This window comes from Drosophila serrata, unplaced genomic scaffold (assembly GCF_035046125.1).
Source record: "Drosophila serrata isolate PLE 108 unplaced genomic scaffold, ASM3504612v1 contig_217, whole genome shotgun sequence".
Taxonomy (NCBI): Eukaryota; Metazoa; Arthropoda; class Insecta; order Diptera; family Drosophilidae; genus Drosophila; species Drosophila serrata.
This window is the reverse complement of record NW_028257115.1, coordinates 1,613,429-1,627,083: the sequence shown is the minus strand read 5'-3', so window position 1 is coordinate 1,627,083 and position 13,655 is coordinate 1,613,429. Positions and strand designations below refer to the sequence as shown.

Below are 13,655 nucleotides of genomic sequence, written 5' to 3'. Positions count from 1 at the left end.
CTTTTCCCACATGATGATGATGTCCTTATTTACGCCGCCATTGTTGCTGCCGTGTTCTCCGTGCCATGTCGTGTCCAGTCGAGTGTGTCCTTTACGAAATGAAAACGTTATTCAAGCCTCCCATTAGACTGCTTTTCATGCGCAAAATTAAGTTCTTGGCAGCAGCCACTGATTGTAACTAAGCGGAACACTCGAGAAAATATTGTTTTTCCTACTCTTTATATCTTTACCTATTAAATATTTATTTAAAATTATATAAAAATATATTTTTAAGGCATTTAAGGCCATAAAATATATTTAAATCTTGAGTATATAACTTAAATGTAGCATTATAACCATATATTTTTAGCTATTGTCTTTTTGAAAGTCATGTCTCTTCGATTTATATCTTAAATATATAACTTATTGCCATACAAAACCCATTCTTAAGTAATAAAATCACCATAAATCCTGAAACTATTGGCTTATTGAGAGTCATATCTTTTCTATTGTGGCAAAGCCCTTGAATCTTGTACCTTTTTTTTCCACTCCACACCACATTTCCCTTTCTTGTGTAATCTGTTAAGCTGTCAGGCTGTGTTCTTTTGAGGGAACCCACAAATGGCATTGGCATATTATTCCTTGGCATTGTTTGCAAAAATTATAGCATACATCTGCGGGCAACCGGCAGCTGTCATTCATTAATCATTCCATTTGTCACCTCTCCACACACACATGCAGAACGACGCTATTCGAGATGAATGAAGGGCCATATATATAGCCACTATATATTCGCAATTAATATAAAATTATTTCCACTGGCCAACGGCGGTTCGTATCAAATAAACGTGGAACGAGCAACCACAAGTATTGCGTGGAGTGTTGTGGTGTGCGTATATATATATATATAGATATATATATATATATATATATATAGATATATTCTTGCATAACGACGTTCATCAAGCGGCAATTAATTTATATAATCGAATTATGGGATGGCACGATTTTAATTAATATTTCTTGGCCATTTGTATTACAATTACATCAGTCAAACGAGTCAAGTTGATTAATCAATTAATTTCAGCTCCATTTGACACGAATCTGCAATGATGAGAAGCTCCTGTTTCGGCTAATTCTAGTTTCCCGCCTATGATCCCCTAGAAGCAAGATTCAATTTCCCAGAAGAGTTCAAAATTTAATTTGAGCCACTTGAGAACTTAATTTGGCAAATAGCAGCAGCAGCCTGGATAAATTAACCTTTGCCTCATTTGCACCCACCCAAAAAAAAAAAGAAAAGAGAAAAGGAAAATGGAAATTTGCAAATCAAATTACTAAGCTTCCTACACATTAGCCCCTCTTTTCGTCTCGCTACGTTTATTTTCTCAGTGCACAGAGAGAAATTGTCGAGCCTTAAAACAGGAAATAAACTTGTACTTTTCAAAATATTGAATTTATTTGAATTTAACTCTAAATGAAACATTTGTAATTAAAAACATTTTACATATTCTGCTCAGTATCCTTAAAAATAATATTAATACACTTTTAGAAGATTTTAATGAGATTTGTCAGAAGATTCTAAATATTAAGGAATTTTTTTGATAAATAATTTCTTGAAAAGAATCTTAGTAGAGTATTTTTTAACTCTGATTTATTTTAGGTACTTATAAATTATATGTATTTAGAATTCTAGTCTCAAAAGATTTGCAGGAACTTAACCTTTATATTTTATGTACCTATGTCAAAAGTGTGTTAAGTCTTTGAATATATTTTTTGTATAATCATATTTATCTAAAATTTTCTTCAGTAGACCCGAGAGTATATTCCTTTGTATCTCCGGGTGTGTTTCCATCTATGCATATTTAAACAGTCTGCTGGCTTTGCGGTTTCTGCGCCTCATGGAACGTGTTAATTGCAGCCACATTTCGCCCATCACGTTGCCACTGGCTTTCGCTTGCCAACACCCACCCACCCCCTCAAACATTTTCCGTGCGCTTTTCCAGCGCTTTTCCGCTGCCGCTGCCAGCTGCAACCGCCGCCTAACAAATGCAATTAAAATCTTTGCGCAAAGAAATGGTTACTGCCAGAACGGAACGAGATATGGTGGAGTAGGTACCAGCGGGGTGACAGATAACATATTGCCCACGTCCAAGAGAAATGTGCATGGACAGAGTAAGCAAGATTTTTCACACAAAAACGAACAAAAAAGAAAAGAATAAATGACATTTATCTGCACTTCTTTGCCCAGGCCACGCTCTGGTCATACAAATCTAATTTGGACCGCACACGAGGGCAAGGAAACTGCTCCAAATACATTTTAGATTCGCCCTCACCCAACTAATACCTTCTGTTTTCCCTCAGTTCTGCGGTTAGAGGTTTATCTGTGGAAGTTTTTGTTATGATTATCTAAGGACCTCTACTCCCTGGCCATTTGGGTTTGATTATCGCTGATTTTAGGCCTTGATTTGAGGGATTTTGTAAGACGTTTAATGACATTATTGACATTATATAAAACAAATAATATATTTTCTTATGAAATTTTTAAGATAAAGACTAGTGAAAACAAACAGAAAAGAAAACTAACTTCAGGAAGACAAGATGTATGATTGAAATATAGGATTGATTTGGAAACCAATTATAACTAAGCTTAAATCACTTTATATCTAAATTTGTATATGAAAATATTTTCTGCTACTCAAAGTTTTAAAATCTTCATAACTAAGCCATAAGGGCATTTATTTTAATTGGCAAAGCTGTTATATGTTAGTTTTTGTTGGATTAATAAATTTGCATACTCAATTTAACATTTTTTCAAATTTAAAATTTATCAATTTTTCAAATTTTTAAATGATACATTTTAGTAATAAAAAAAATGGAAAAAAATTTAAAAAATTTTGTTACTTCCTAAGATGGCTAGATCGACTTGGCTGTTAATGCTGATCAAGAATATATATGATTTATAGGGTCGGAAATGACTCCTCTCAATTTTAAGCTATTGGCTGTAATTATTTATACATTATATTTATCTATATTTTAAAGCAATTTTTATGTACAAACCAAAGTTTAAAAAACTCATAACTAAGCCAAAAATTCATTAATTTTAATTCAGAGAGCTGTTCTGTGTTAGTTTTTATTAGGGTAATAAATCTGCATACTCAATTTAACATTTTTTCAAATTTAAAAATTTATCAATTTTTCAAATTATTAAATGACACATTTTAGTGATAAAAAAAATGTAAAAAATTTTTAAAAATTGTTTACTTCCTAAGATGGCTAGATCGATTTGGCTGTTATTGCTGATCATGAATATATATGATTTATAGGGTCGGAAATGACTCCTTCACTGCGTTTCAAGCTTTTGACTAAAATTATAATACTATGCAAGCTTATAATAAATAAATGTGAGAAATTTTTAAAATAATATAAAGATTTTTGCCGTATGCCATAGGAAGTATAATGCAAAATTAAACTTTTCCTGAGCTATTGCTTCACTTTTAATCACATTTTAAAAGGAATTTTCAAGTATTAAGGTTTTTATTTATGATTTCCTTTGATTTGAGGGTATTTTATTAAACGTATATACCCTTAAGTTGCATTTATCTTCGCCTCAAGTGCACTTTTTCCCACCTCACCACCCACTGCTGCTAATTAAGCTGCAAGTGGCAGCTGCCTCTCGAGGCGTTTGGCCAAGTGGGAAACTATTCCCGGACAGAAAGTGAAGTGTATATATTTACCGGATTTTCCACTTAATCGGCTTAGGGCAGCCAGCGGAGGCACTCGATCCACGAAACCACAACAGAAAACACACAACACAAACACTGGCAACATCCTGTGCATCATGCAATATTTAATCATATTAGTTGTAATGGTGTAACGGTCGTATACGCAACAATTTACAACTCACATTAATTATACGTCATGTTGGACAATAGTCTTACCTCTCTCTCACTCTCTCTATTCACAGGCAGTCGCTCCTTGGTAATTAATTATTAATGCATCTGAAGAGAAGGCTGTCCGGCGAAGCTGTCCTTGGCAGCGACACTGCTGCACTGAATGACGTCCAGCAATCACAATAGACGATAGACGATAGCAACAACAACAGAAGGTGGTGCTGCTGCTGTTGCTGCTGCAACAACTACTGCAACAATGGCCAGTGGCAACAATGAAACTGCGCCGCTTTACTGCGGCAGCGGCATGGATAATTTCCATACAAGGTAAGCGACTTTACTCAATGTCAATGCCAAATGCCGGCGGGTAGGAAAATGCGCCTCAAGGACAGGGACATCGACAACAACGACGATGACAACAACTCGGCAGACATACATATACAAGCCAGATATTGGGACAACAAGCAGGACGAAACAACAACACCATTAGCCGCTATGGGGACGACAATACGGCGAATCGTTCAGAAATCGATTATCGCCTCGTCACCCCGGCCATTATCCACATTTTCATTTGATTTATGCACTGAGAGACAAAGTACAAAGGGAAACAAGTATTTTTCTATTTTATTGACTACTTTTAAAAGTCTTTTAAAGGGTTTTAAAATGAACAACAAATTTAAAGATCATCTAAGGGAAATTAAAATTATTCTTCCATAATATATGTTTACATACATTTCATTAAAATATATGTGTATTGCACATAGTTTAGGTATTTGTTTCTATTCTCAAGAAATTAAATCTTGTACAATTTCCTTTAATAAACAATTAAATTCCCCGACTTAAAAGAACTTCCTTTAAGTATTTCTTTCACTGCAAACAATTTTCCCGGACGATTAAATGACAAAAAAAAACAGCGGAAAAGCAGAAAACAGATTTGTCAACAGCAAGGTCAACAAATGATGGCTGAAATCAATTTAATTGACCGTTTCCTATAGGCCATCCCTGTGTCCATCTGCTGCACCCATAAAAAGAAGAAAACCAAACCCGGGGCTACAAGTATTTATATTCCTTGCATGCCAAAAGGTCGTAAAAGGTGATGATTAAAAGAGGCTCTAAAAAAAACTTTATGGAGGTACACAAAATTCAATTCTTGGCCAAGTCATCAGGCTGAAATTTTCATAAATATAAGGATGTAATAAATGTGAGAGGTAATAATAAATAGTAAAAGCAATTGGGTAATAAAATTCAATCAAGGACAAGCATATAACGTGAATAAACATTGATTAAGGTGAATTTTGCTGACTGATACATAATTCTAACAAACAAGGCGTCTTCAGAAAGTTATGTTCTTTATTAAATCTATACTTGTTTTAAGAGTGTTTAAAATTAAATTAGAAACCTCTGAATTTTATTTCCTTAAATTTCCTTTTAAACACTCCTCAAAATGTTACCTACAACTTTGAAATAATTAACTTTTCATAGCTGCAAGTGGTAATAAATTCATTATTTATTAGACCAGTTAAGCTGGAGATTTTTTTCTGTCTTTGGCCATAAAGCAACGACGCTGTCTTAGTCCTTATTGATGGACCATAAAAATGTTCTTTGGTTTATTAGGTCACTTGGTTTCCCGTGCTCGGTTTCATAGATGAAGAATATTACCCGATTGGCGTACATAAATCATTGATGATCATTTATTTGCCGTGATTAAGCTGGGAGCTGCTGTGTGAACTGCAAATTATTCACTCTACTGTTACACCGCATTCTGGTCATCCTGACCATCCTGGCAATCTCTCCCTGTCGGCTTAGCTGTGTGTTGGCCTTGCCAAATGCTTTTAGTTTTAATTAGAGCCAGTCTGGGCAGCATTAATGGCCACAAAGTGGCTTCCCACAGCATCCCTGAATGCGGCGGCTTTTGGCGAGTCGCTTTAATTAAAGGTAGCCTTAGCCGTAGTCGGAGTTTGAAAGATGACTGTATGGCAATTAGATGTGTATCCAACACTTGGCCATTTACTTTTGTGCCAAAGACGTGCCAAATTGCTGGCGACGTCTTTTCCACCGAGGGCGACACTTGACGCTGTCACGCCCCAGACAGACAAACCACCTACCAAGGAGCCCAGTCTCTCTCTCTCATTCTATAAGAAGGCCCTAAAAGCCACCCAAACCACCCACACATTCGTCTCCAAGCGCCACTCAAGCGGCAAACAACAAGAGAAGAAACGAGGGATCGTGCCAAAAACATAAAGCGAAAAATTTTTCAATTAACAATGAAGCCATGAATACACTGTATTTATATATATAATTTAAAAAATATAAAATATATATTCTATAAACTGGACTATCTTTGAGTAATAAATTCCAAAAATAATGGTTTTATTACTCATATTATTTGCCCATAGATTGCATAATAAATCTCAAAAACTAAATGATTTTTCTACCTAAAAACAAAATAGAACATTAAGTAAGTTATTTATCTATACCTCTATATACAAATTAAAACAAATCCTTGACCAAATTAACACTACCCAATGCAAGTATATTTTTTGGCAAAAAACTGAAATTCAAACGCCAATGTGGCACACAGTCCCAAATCGAACGGAGCCAACACACATTATTTTGCGGCAGGCGCAAAAGTGCAACCCTTCCCCTGGCGGCAACGTGACGTATACGCAATATAAATGGCAAGCGAGAAAGCGAAAAACCTTAAAAGGAGGAGCAAAAGTTTTTGGCAAACGAAAAAATAAATAACGAATTGGAAGGAAAAACCGCAACAAAACACGCACAAAACAAGCAATTAACATAAATAATAAAGAACGCACCAAGTCAGCCCCCTTTTTGTCAAAGAGAAAAGCCCAAAAAGCCAGAAAAACCGAACACCGAAAAATGTGGAAAATTGCTTGTGGAAAATATATTTAATTTACCAAATGCGTTGTCGCTTTTTGCGGCCGTGTATTCCCCAAACAAATGGAAACAGAGGCACATACAAAACATGCCACGGACTAACTGACTGACTTTTCACGTTAAAGGCTTCTCATTCTGATGGACAGGTCGGTGGCTGCTGTGACTCCCAAAAGGTGTGTGTGAGGTGTGTCTACGTGGCCTTTAATAAACAAAAAAGCAGCGAAATTGAAACGCTTTTCCAAACGCCGGGCGACACTTTTCGGGGCAACCCTCATCTTGTCGCAACTCCTGGGGAATTTACAACTCCATTCATCAAATTCACCAAAACAAAACTTTCCGAGGCTGCCACACATTCCCCTTCAAGTTCGTTGTCGCTGGATTTTACCTTTACTTTGCTAGAAAAAAAAAAGAAAACCCAGACTCTAACTCTGGTTACTCCTACACCAAAAATTCTTCTCTGAGTCTAATTTATGGCCTTTGATAATACATGTTGATGAATGGCAATGGCAACGGGCAACGGCAACGCTAGCGACAACGACAACGTCGACGACATGAATGAAGTCAAAGTCCTGGAATTGTTTTGGACCACCCAAACCCTGCCCAGGAACCTGGGTTTTGCGGCTCAAAGTTATTGGCCCAGAAATCAGGCAGAGTCAGCTGTCGAAATGAAAACCCCTCCAATAAAGCAAACAAGCTAGGCAAATAGCCAAGACATGTTACACGTCAAGAAATGAAGATCATTTTAAGTTTAACGGTGACTGATTGACATTGTTTAAGGATTTCTATGATATAAAAATATTCTACATTAATATATCATATCTTTTGCCATTTAAACAGAACCTTAGCGTAAACAAACGTCCTATAAAGTAGCATTCTCAACAAAGTTTATTTCTTGTTACCATAAAATATCCTTTACATTTTATCTCTCTGCATAAATCCCCTTTAAAGGTATAACTGCAAAATCGAAAGTTTGCAAGTTCTGCGACATAGTTTTTCTCTACTTGTTCCTCCCCCTGGAAAAATAATAGAGACATTTTTCCCAGCTCCCAACAGCTTATTTCCTGGCTGGTGCAATGTTTTTTCAGTTCCATTTTCCCTAGCAAACATAAAATTAATTTGGATTCACATTCGTGCAGATTGCAACTGGGAGCGGAATGGAAATTTTCAGCCATAAAAACCATTAGCAGGAACGTCACTGAAAACTTGCCCACAAATTTGGCTTAGATTCCTCAATAAAACTGTCATTCTGGCCCCAGGGTCCCTATTGTTGTTGTGTTTTTTTCGTAGTAAATGGGGAAATTCGCACGAAAGCTATAAACAATTTAACTAAAGTCCCTGGCACTGACAGGAACAGGAACAGAAGCAGAAACAGGAACAGGAAGAGCAGCAGTAGGAGACACACACGTGTCACTCTGGCCGAGTGTGTGTAGTGTGGGACTGCCTGCAAGTTTATTAAACATTTTTTGCTGCCAGTCAACCGCAGGGCTAAATGCAGGATATACCCGCAGGACGCAAGGATGCACGATCCAGCCCCGGAGGCGTTAGAGTGTCGTGTTTGTGGCTCTCGCCTTGCATTTCCCTATATAAATTTTATGCTAAGTCTAATTTGTTGGCTGCAACTTGCACAAAAGGCAAAAAGAAGAAAATAAAAGCAACCAGCTGCTGCTGTTGCACAGGGAAAGCAACAACAATTGGTTGCAAAGAGAAAAAAAAATTGCCAAAAGGCAAAGACCAAACGAAAGCGTTGAAAGCTGCCCCGGGTTATCCGGGGAAATAGGGTGAAACACAGGGAAAAATTGTTAGAATTTGTAGTATGAAATTTTGGAGATTTAAGATATTGTTTTATATGAATTTTTTGAATAGAGTTTTTCCATAAATTATCTTAGATTTGCTTAGATAAATGTAATTTAATTTCAGTATTCAAACCTAGACACAAATCCTTTTCTCTTTTTTGGAGTGCTTTTAGGAATTTTCCAAAAACTTTGAGCCACAAGCCGCTAGAGAAATTTGAATCCTACTCCTCATTTTCCCCCTTTTCTCTTTGAACTTTTTTCTCCTCTTCTTTTTTTTTTTTTTGGCTAACGAAAAACTAAACAAAAGCCGGTAAAATGTTTATCCCAAAACCGGGAGCCGTGTGGGCGTGGCTGGGCTTTTGCCTTAGGCCTCGGTGAGTTTATTGCCTCGACTGCTGCAAATGCTGCTGCTGCTGTTTGCCAAGTCAACGGAAATGGCTTTTGGATGGTTTTATTGCCGAAAAGAGAGAGAGAGAGCCTAAGCGTATAAAGTAACAAATTGGTTAGGGCTAACTAGAGCATAATAACAGAAACATAATTTTCAAAATGCCTACCAACCCCACTCACTACATTTCGATTTGTGTCTTGATTAGACTTGAAGCACAAATCTACTTCTACAAGTTTGTTTAAAGTAGGAAATTATTGAAGAACAGATGCTCTTTAATAAGGGGAAGTGAGTGGATATTAAAATACTTCAATTATGGTACTTCAAAATTGTTCAATAACTTTAGAATTATAATGATTACCTTGCTCTTATTTTACTTAACAGTTTTAAGAGGCTCTTTTAAAAACATGACCAAATTAACTTAATATATATTTCACTCTTTTGCAGCTACAAAAACATGCATGGCTATGTCTCACTGGTGGTCTGCATCTTGGGCACCATAGCCAATACCCTGAACATCATAGTTCTAACCCGCCGGGAAATGCGATCCCCAACGAATGCCATACTCACTGGATTGGCAGTGGCCGATCTGGCTGTTATGCTCGAATATATACCCTACACTATACACGACTATATCCTTACGGATAGTTTGCCCCGCGAGGAGAAACTCAGCTATAGTTGGGCCTGCTTCATCAAGTTCCATTCGATCTTTGCCCAGGTTTTGCATACGATATCCATATGGCTTACAGTAACACTGGCCGTTTGGAGATATATAGCCGTGGGTTATCCACAAAAGAATCGAGTGTGGTGTGGTATGAGAACTACTATAATAACAATAACCACAGCCTATGTGGTATGCATATTGGTGGTTTCTCCCTCACTATATCTCATCACAGCCATAACCGAATATGTGGATCAATTGGATGCCAATGGCAAAGTTATTAACTCCATACCCATGACACAGTTTGTGATTGATTATCGGAATGAGATAATGATGAGTGCTAGGGTGGCGGCTTTGAATGCCACGCCCCCGAATGCATTGGCACTAAATGAAACTCTCTGGTTAAATGTGAGTTCATTGCTTACATCAACAACAACGACGACGGTTGCGCCACCGATATCTACCCCATCGCCGGTGGTGAGAAATGTTACGGTTTATAGGTTATATCATAGCGATTTGGCTCTGCATAATGCCTCGCTACAGAATGCCACCTTTCTTATATACAGTGTTGTGATCAAGCTAATACCCTGCATCGCACTAACCATACTATCGGTACGTTTGATTCTGGCTTTATTGGAGGCCAAGAGGCGTAGGAAGAAGCTGACCAGTAAACCGGCTCCGACTGCCTCAAGTAATGGCACCAAATCCGTGAATAATGGCAAGGCAGCAGACAGGCCTAGGAAAAATAGCAAAACTCTGGAGAAGGAGAAGCAAACGGATCGCACTACCAGGATGCTGCTAGCAGTGTTGCTTCTTTTCCTAATCACAGAGTTTCCGCAGGGCATAATGGGTCTGCTGAATGCCCTTCTAGGCGATGCCTTCCTTGTACAGTGCTATCTTAGACTGAGTGAGTTGGAACTTTTTCTTCTTATTATATTAATATACTTCATTTTAACTACCAAAACATAAACCCATCATTTCCCACCTTTTATTTCCTCTTTTCAGGCGATCTGATGGACATTTTGGCCCTCATAAACTCCAGCATCAACTTCATCCTTTACTGCTCGATGAGCAAACAGTTTAGGACCACCTTTACCCTACTCTTTCGTCCAAAATTCCTGGACAAGTGGCTGCCAGTGGCCCAAGATGAAGTGGCTGCCGCTCGAGCAGAACGATCAGCGGTGGCTCCAACGGTCCTGGAGAAAGGTATACGAAATCCCCAGGTGGTGACAGCCACCACCACCACGAACATCACACAGGTGACGAATCTGTAGCATAGGAATAGTGGCCATCGAGGCAATCGCAGGACACTGCTCAGTCGTCTGCTGAGTGTCCTGAAGCGACGCAGACGAGAGCCTGGCGGAGGAGGAGGTCCTATGGCAGGACCTGTGTCCACCGTAGAGCCAGCAGCGGATCCTCTGGTCCTACAATTCCAGGCAATTGTTGTGGTTGTGGACAAAGTGAGTGGGGCAACGGATCATCAGCTTTATACAGCTGATCAAGCTCGAACTGTGACGTAATTACTCTAAACTGATGAAAAAAAACCATGATAATAGATATGTTGTAAGGAAATCCATGTAAAAACTGAACTAGTTGTATAATCTCTAATTGAGTAAGATAAACCCAGGATAGACACGATTTTCTTGCATACTTTGAAGCATTGTAAAACCTAAAAATAACACTAGCCTGCAAAGTAAGGAATTCTCTGGAATTGGAAGTAGTTTATGGTGTGTTAATAATGGAATTTCCTTTATATGTTAAAAATACTATGGTGTTTAAAGGTTTCAAGTTTTAATAGGTGAAGTGCATTTTTTCAATAATATTTCCCTTTTATTTAGCAAATTTCCTACAATACGACGCTACCTGAGAGCTTAATTATACAATATAAATCTTTTATAAGGTTAAGATGAATAATACAATTAATTAAGTAAAGATTATAATATTTATTTCATTTTGAAACTAACTAAAAACGAGTAAAAACCAAATATAAAGAAAATATGATGACAAAACCTATTTAAACTAAAAAACAAAACAGGACAAATTTAATATATTTGATTAAAAACTGAATTACGGTTTCAGATTCACACCACAAAATACTTCCAAAGCCCAGAGAACACTTTCAATGTTGGCTGGTGTTATAAAAAAGCGCTAGCACATCACTCATACGCACCATTGGCTTCGCCTCTATTCGTCTTCATGGAAGCTGTAAAAATATTGTGTATAAATTTGCACATACATAGTATATATCTACACGTTTCAGCTCTGGCGCATATATAAATCAAAACATAAATTGAGCTTTGCAGCTTTTTTACAATGCATTTTCATGTTGATTTCATCTGAATAAAGTATGCAATGCACGTGCTCATACACACTCACACAGAACTACGAATTTTTGGCAACGATTTAAGCAGAATATATGTATATATGGCAAAGATACTATACTGTACATATATATAGCCAAACAAGTTGATGTCCGTATGTACATATTAATAGCAATTAAATTAAGTTGTATGCAGAGAAATGTCTTACAAATATTTTGATAGCCTTAGTTGAGCCAATTTTGAATGCAACCATTGGATGGAATTAAAGATATATATGTTGAATCAGTTGCAGTGAACTAGGCTATACTTATAATGGGAAATTCTTTTATACGGAATTAGATTTGGGCTGTGAACGAAATCATTTTATTTGTGTTTAAGTTGTTTTCCGTTTTGTTTGGGAATTCACTTACGTTTCATTGGGAATAATTTAAGCCAGCTTCACTGCAGCTGACCGAATGAAAATGCTCCAATGAAACAATGCATAAATATTTGCGCCGCTCTATTGGAAAATTTTCTTTTTATTTTTTGTCAAATAAAATCGCAAAGCCCTGCGACAGACAGACAGCTGTTTAAAATGACAAATGGCCAACACGAGCGAACGAATAAATTATGACGATTGAAGTATTTGCAATTGAGCCCCGACAAATACTTTTCAATCTCGTTAATAATGAACAGATAAATCAGCCACAAGAATTACAGATACTTTGGGACAAATGTGTATCTATAATTAATATAAATAAGTACATTAATACACACAAAATACACATGTGAATGTAATGATTTGTTGCTTTCACAACGATTAATTTCAGCTGTAAATTGAGAGAAATTACTCGAATAACTACAAATATAAATTTAATTAAATTATAATGTTGCCACTCTCTCTGCTTACTGAAAGTGAGCTTTAATAATAAATATTGAATAGATTAATTGTTGTTTGTTATACATTCAGTAAAGGATAAGTGTGATTTAAGCTACTCAATTACCAAAATGAGAGCGACAAAAAATGGTTTATTAGCGCGTAATTAAGTTTTTATATAGCTAATCGTTAAAATCGTAATGAAGAGCTCACTGAACGGTATTTAGATTTATGCAAAACGAAAAAAAAAACATGAAAACATTAAATTAAAATTAAATTAAATCTATGAAAAGCTAAACAAGTTGTTTCATTACATTTCGAACAAATTTATGCAAGTTTTTCAATTATTTTTAATTTAGCTCAGCAACGGGCCGAATAAAAAGTTTACTGACAACATATTTTAGCCAAGTTTAATTTGCATTAGCCAGAAAATACGGCAAACCGCAGGGAAAAGTTCAAAATATAAAGCAAAAAGCGAAAAAAAAGAGTCCAAAAACAATAAGCATGAGAAATGGGCCACAAAAGTTTATGGCCCACAAAAAGCTACCAGCTACCAAAAAGAAGTGAAGCTACAAGATGAGAAATGTTGGCTGCCAACTTTTTGCTTTAGTTCCCCGAGTAGTTGTGGAAATAAAAGATTACTCGAGATTGCAATGGCGCTGATAAGCCATGGAAAATGGTTGTCTAAAAGACAAGTTAGTTGCGGTCAAGACTCGAAACGCGCCAAGTAACGTTTCACTCTTGGCTTTAATGCCGAGTTCAGCGGAAAATGAATTCAGTAACTTTTTAACTTAACTTTCAGAAGGGAAAGAGAAAGGTATTAAGATCCTTTTGGCCTTAAAAATAATAATGTTAATTATCCTTAGAACCCTTTC

At 36.7% G+C, this 13,655-nt stretch overlaps 1 protein-coding gene across 1 annotated transcript in view; it reads left to right on the top strand.

Moving 5' to 3' along the window:
• Positions 1 to 13,078, top strand: part of MsR1 (Myosuppressin receptor 1) — a 32,069-nt gene extending 18,991 nt beyond the window's left edge. Inside the window, exons 3-5 of the mRNA XM_020958718.2 lie at positions 3,944 to 4,193; positions 9,390 to 10,510; positions 10,609 to 13,078. Coding sequence (XP_020814377.2) covers positions 4,126 to 4,193; positions 9,390 to 10,510; positions 10,609 to 10,877 — 1,458 coding nt within the window. The 5' untranslated portion in view covers positions 3,944 to 4,125 and the 3' untranslated portion in view covers positions 10,878 to 13,078. The remainder of the gene's footprint in view (positions 1 to 3,943; positions 4,194 to 9,389; positions 10,511 to 10,608) is intronic.
• The last annotated feature ends 577 nt before the right edge of the window (positions 13,079 to 13,655 follow it).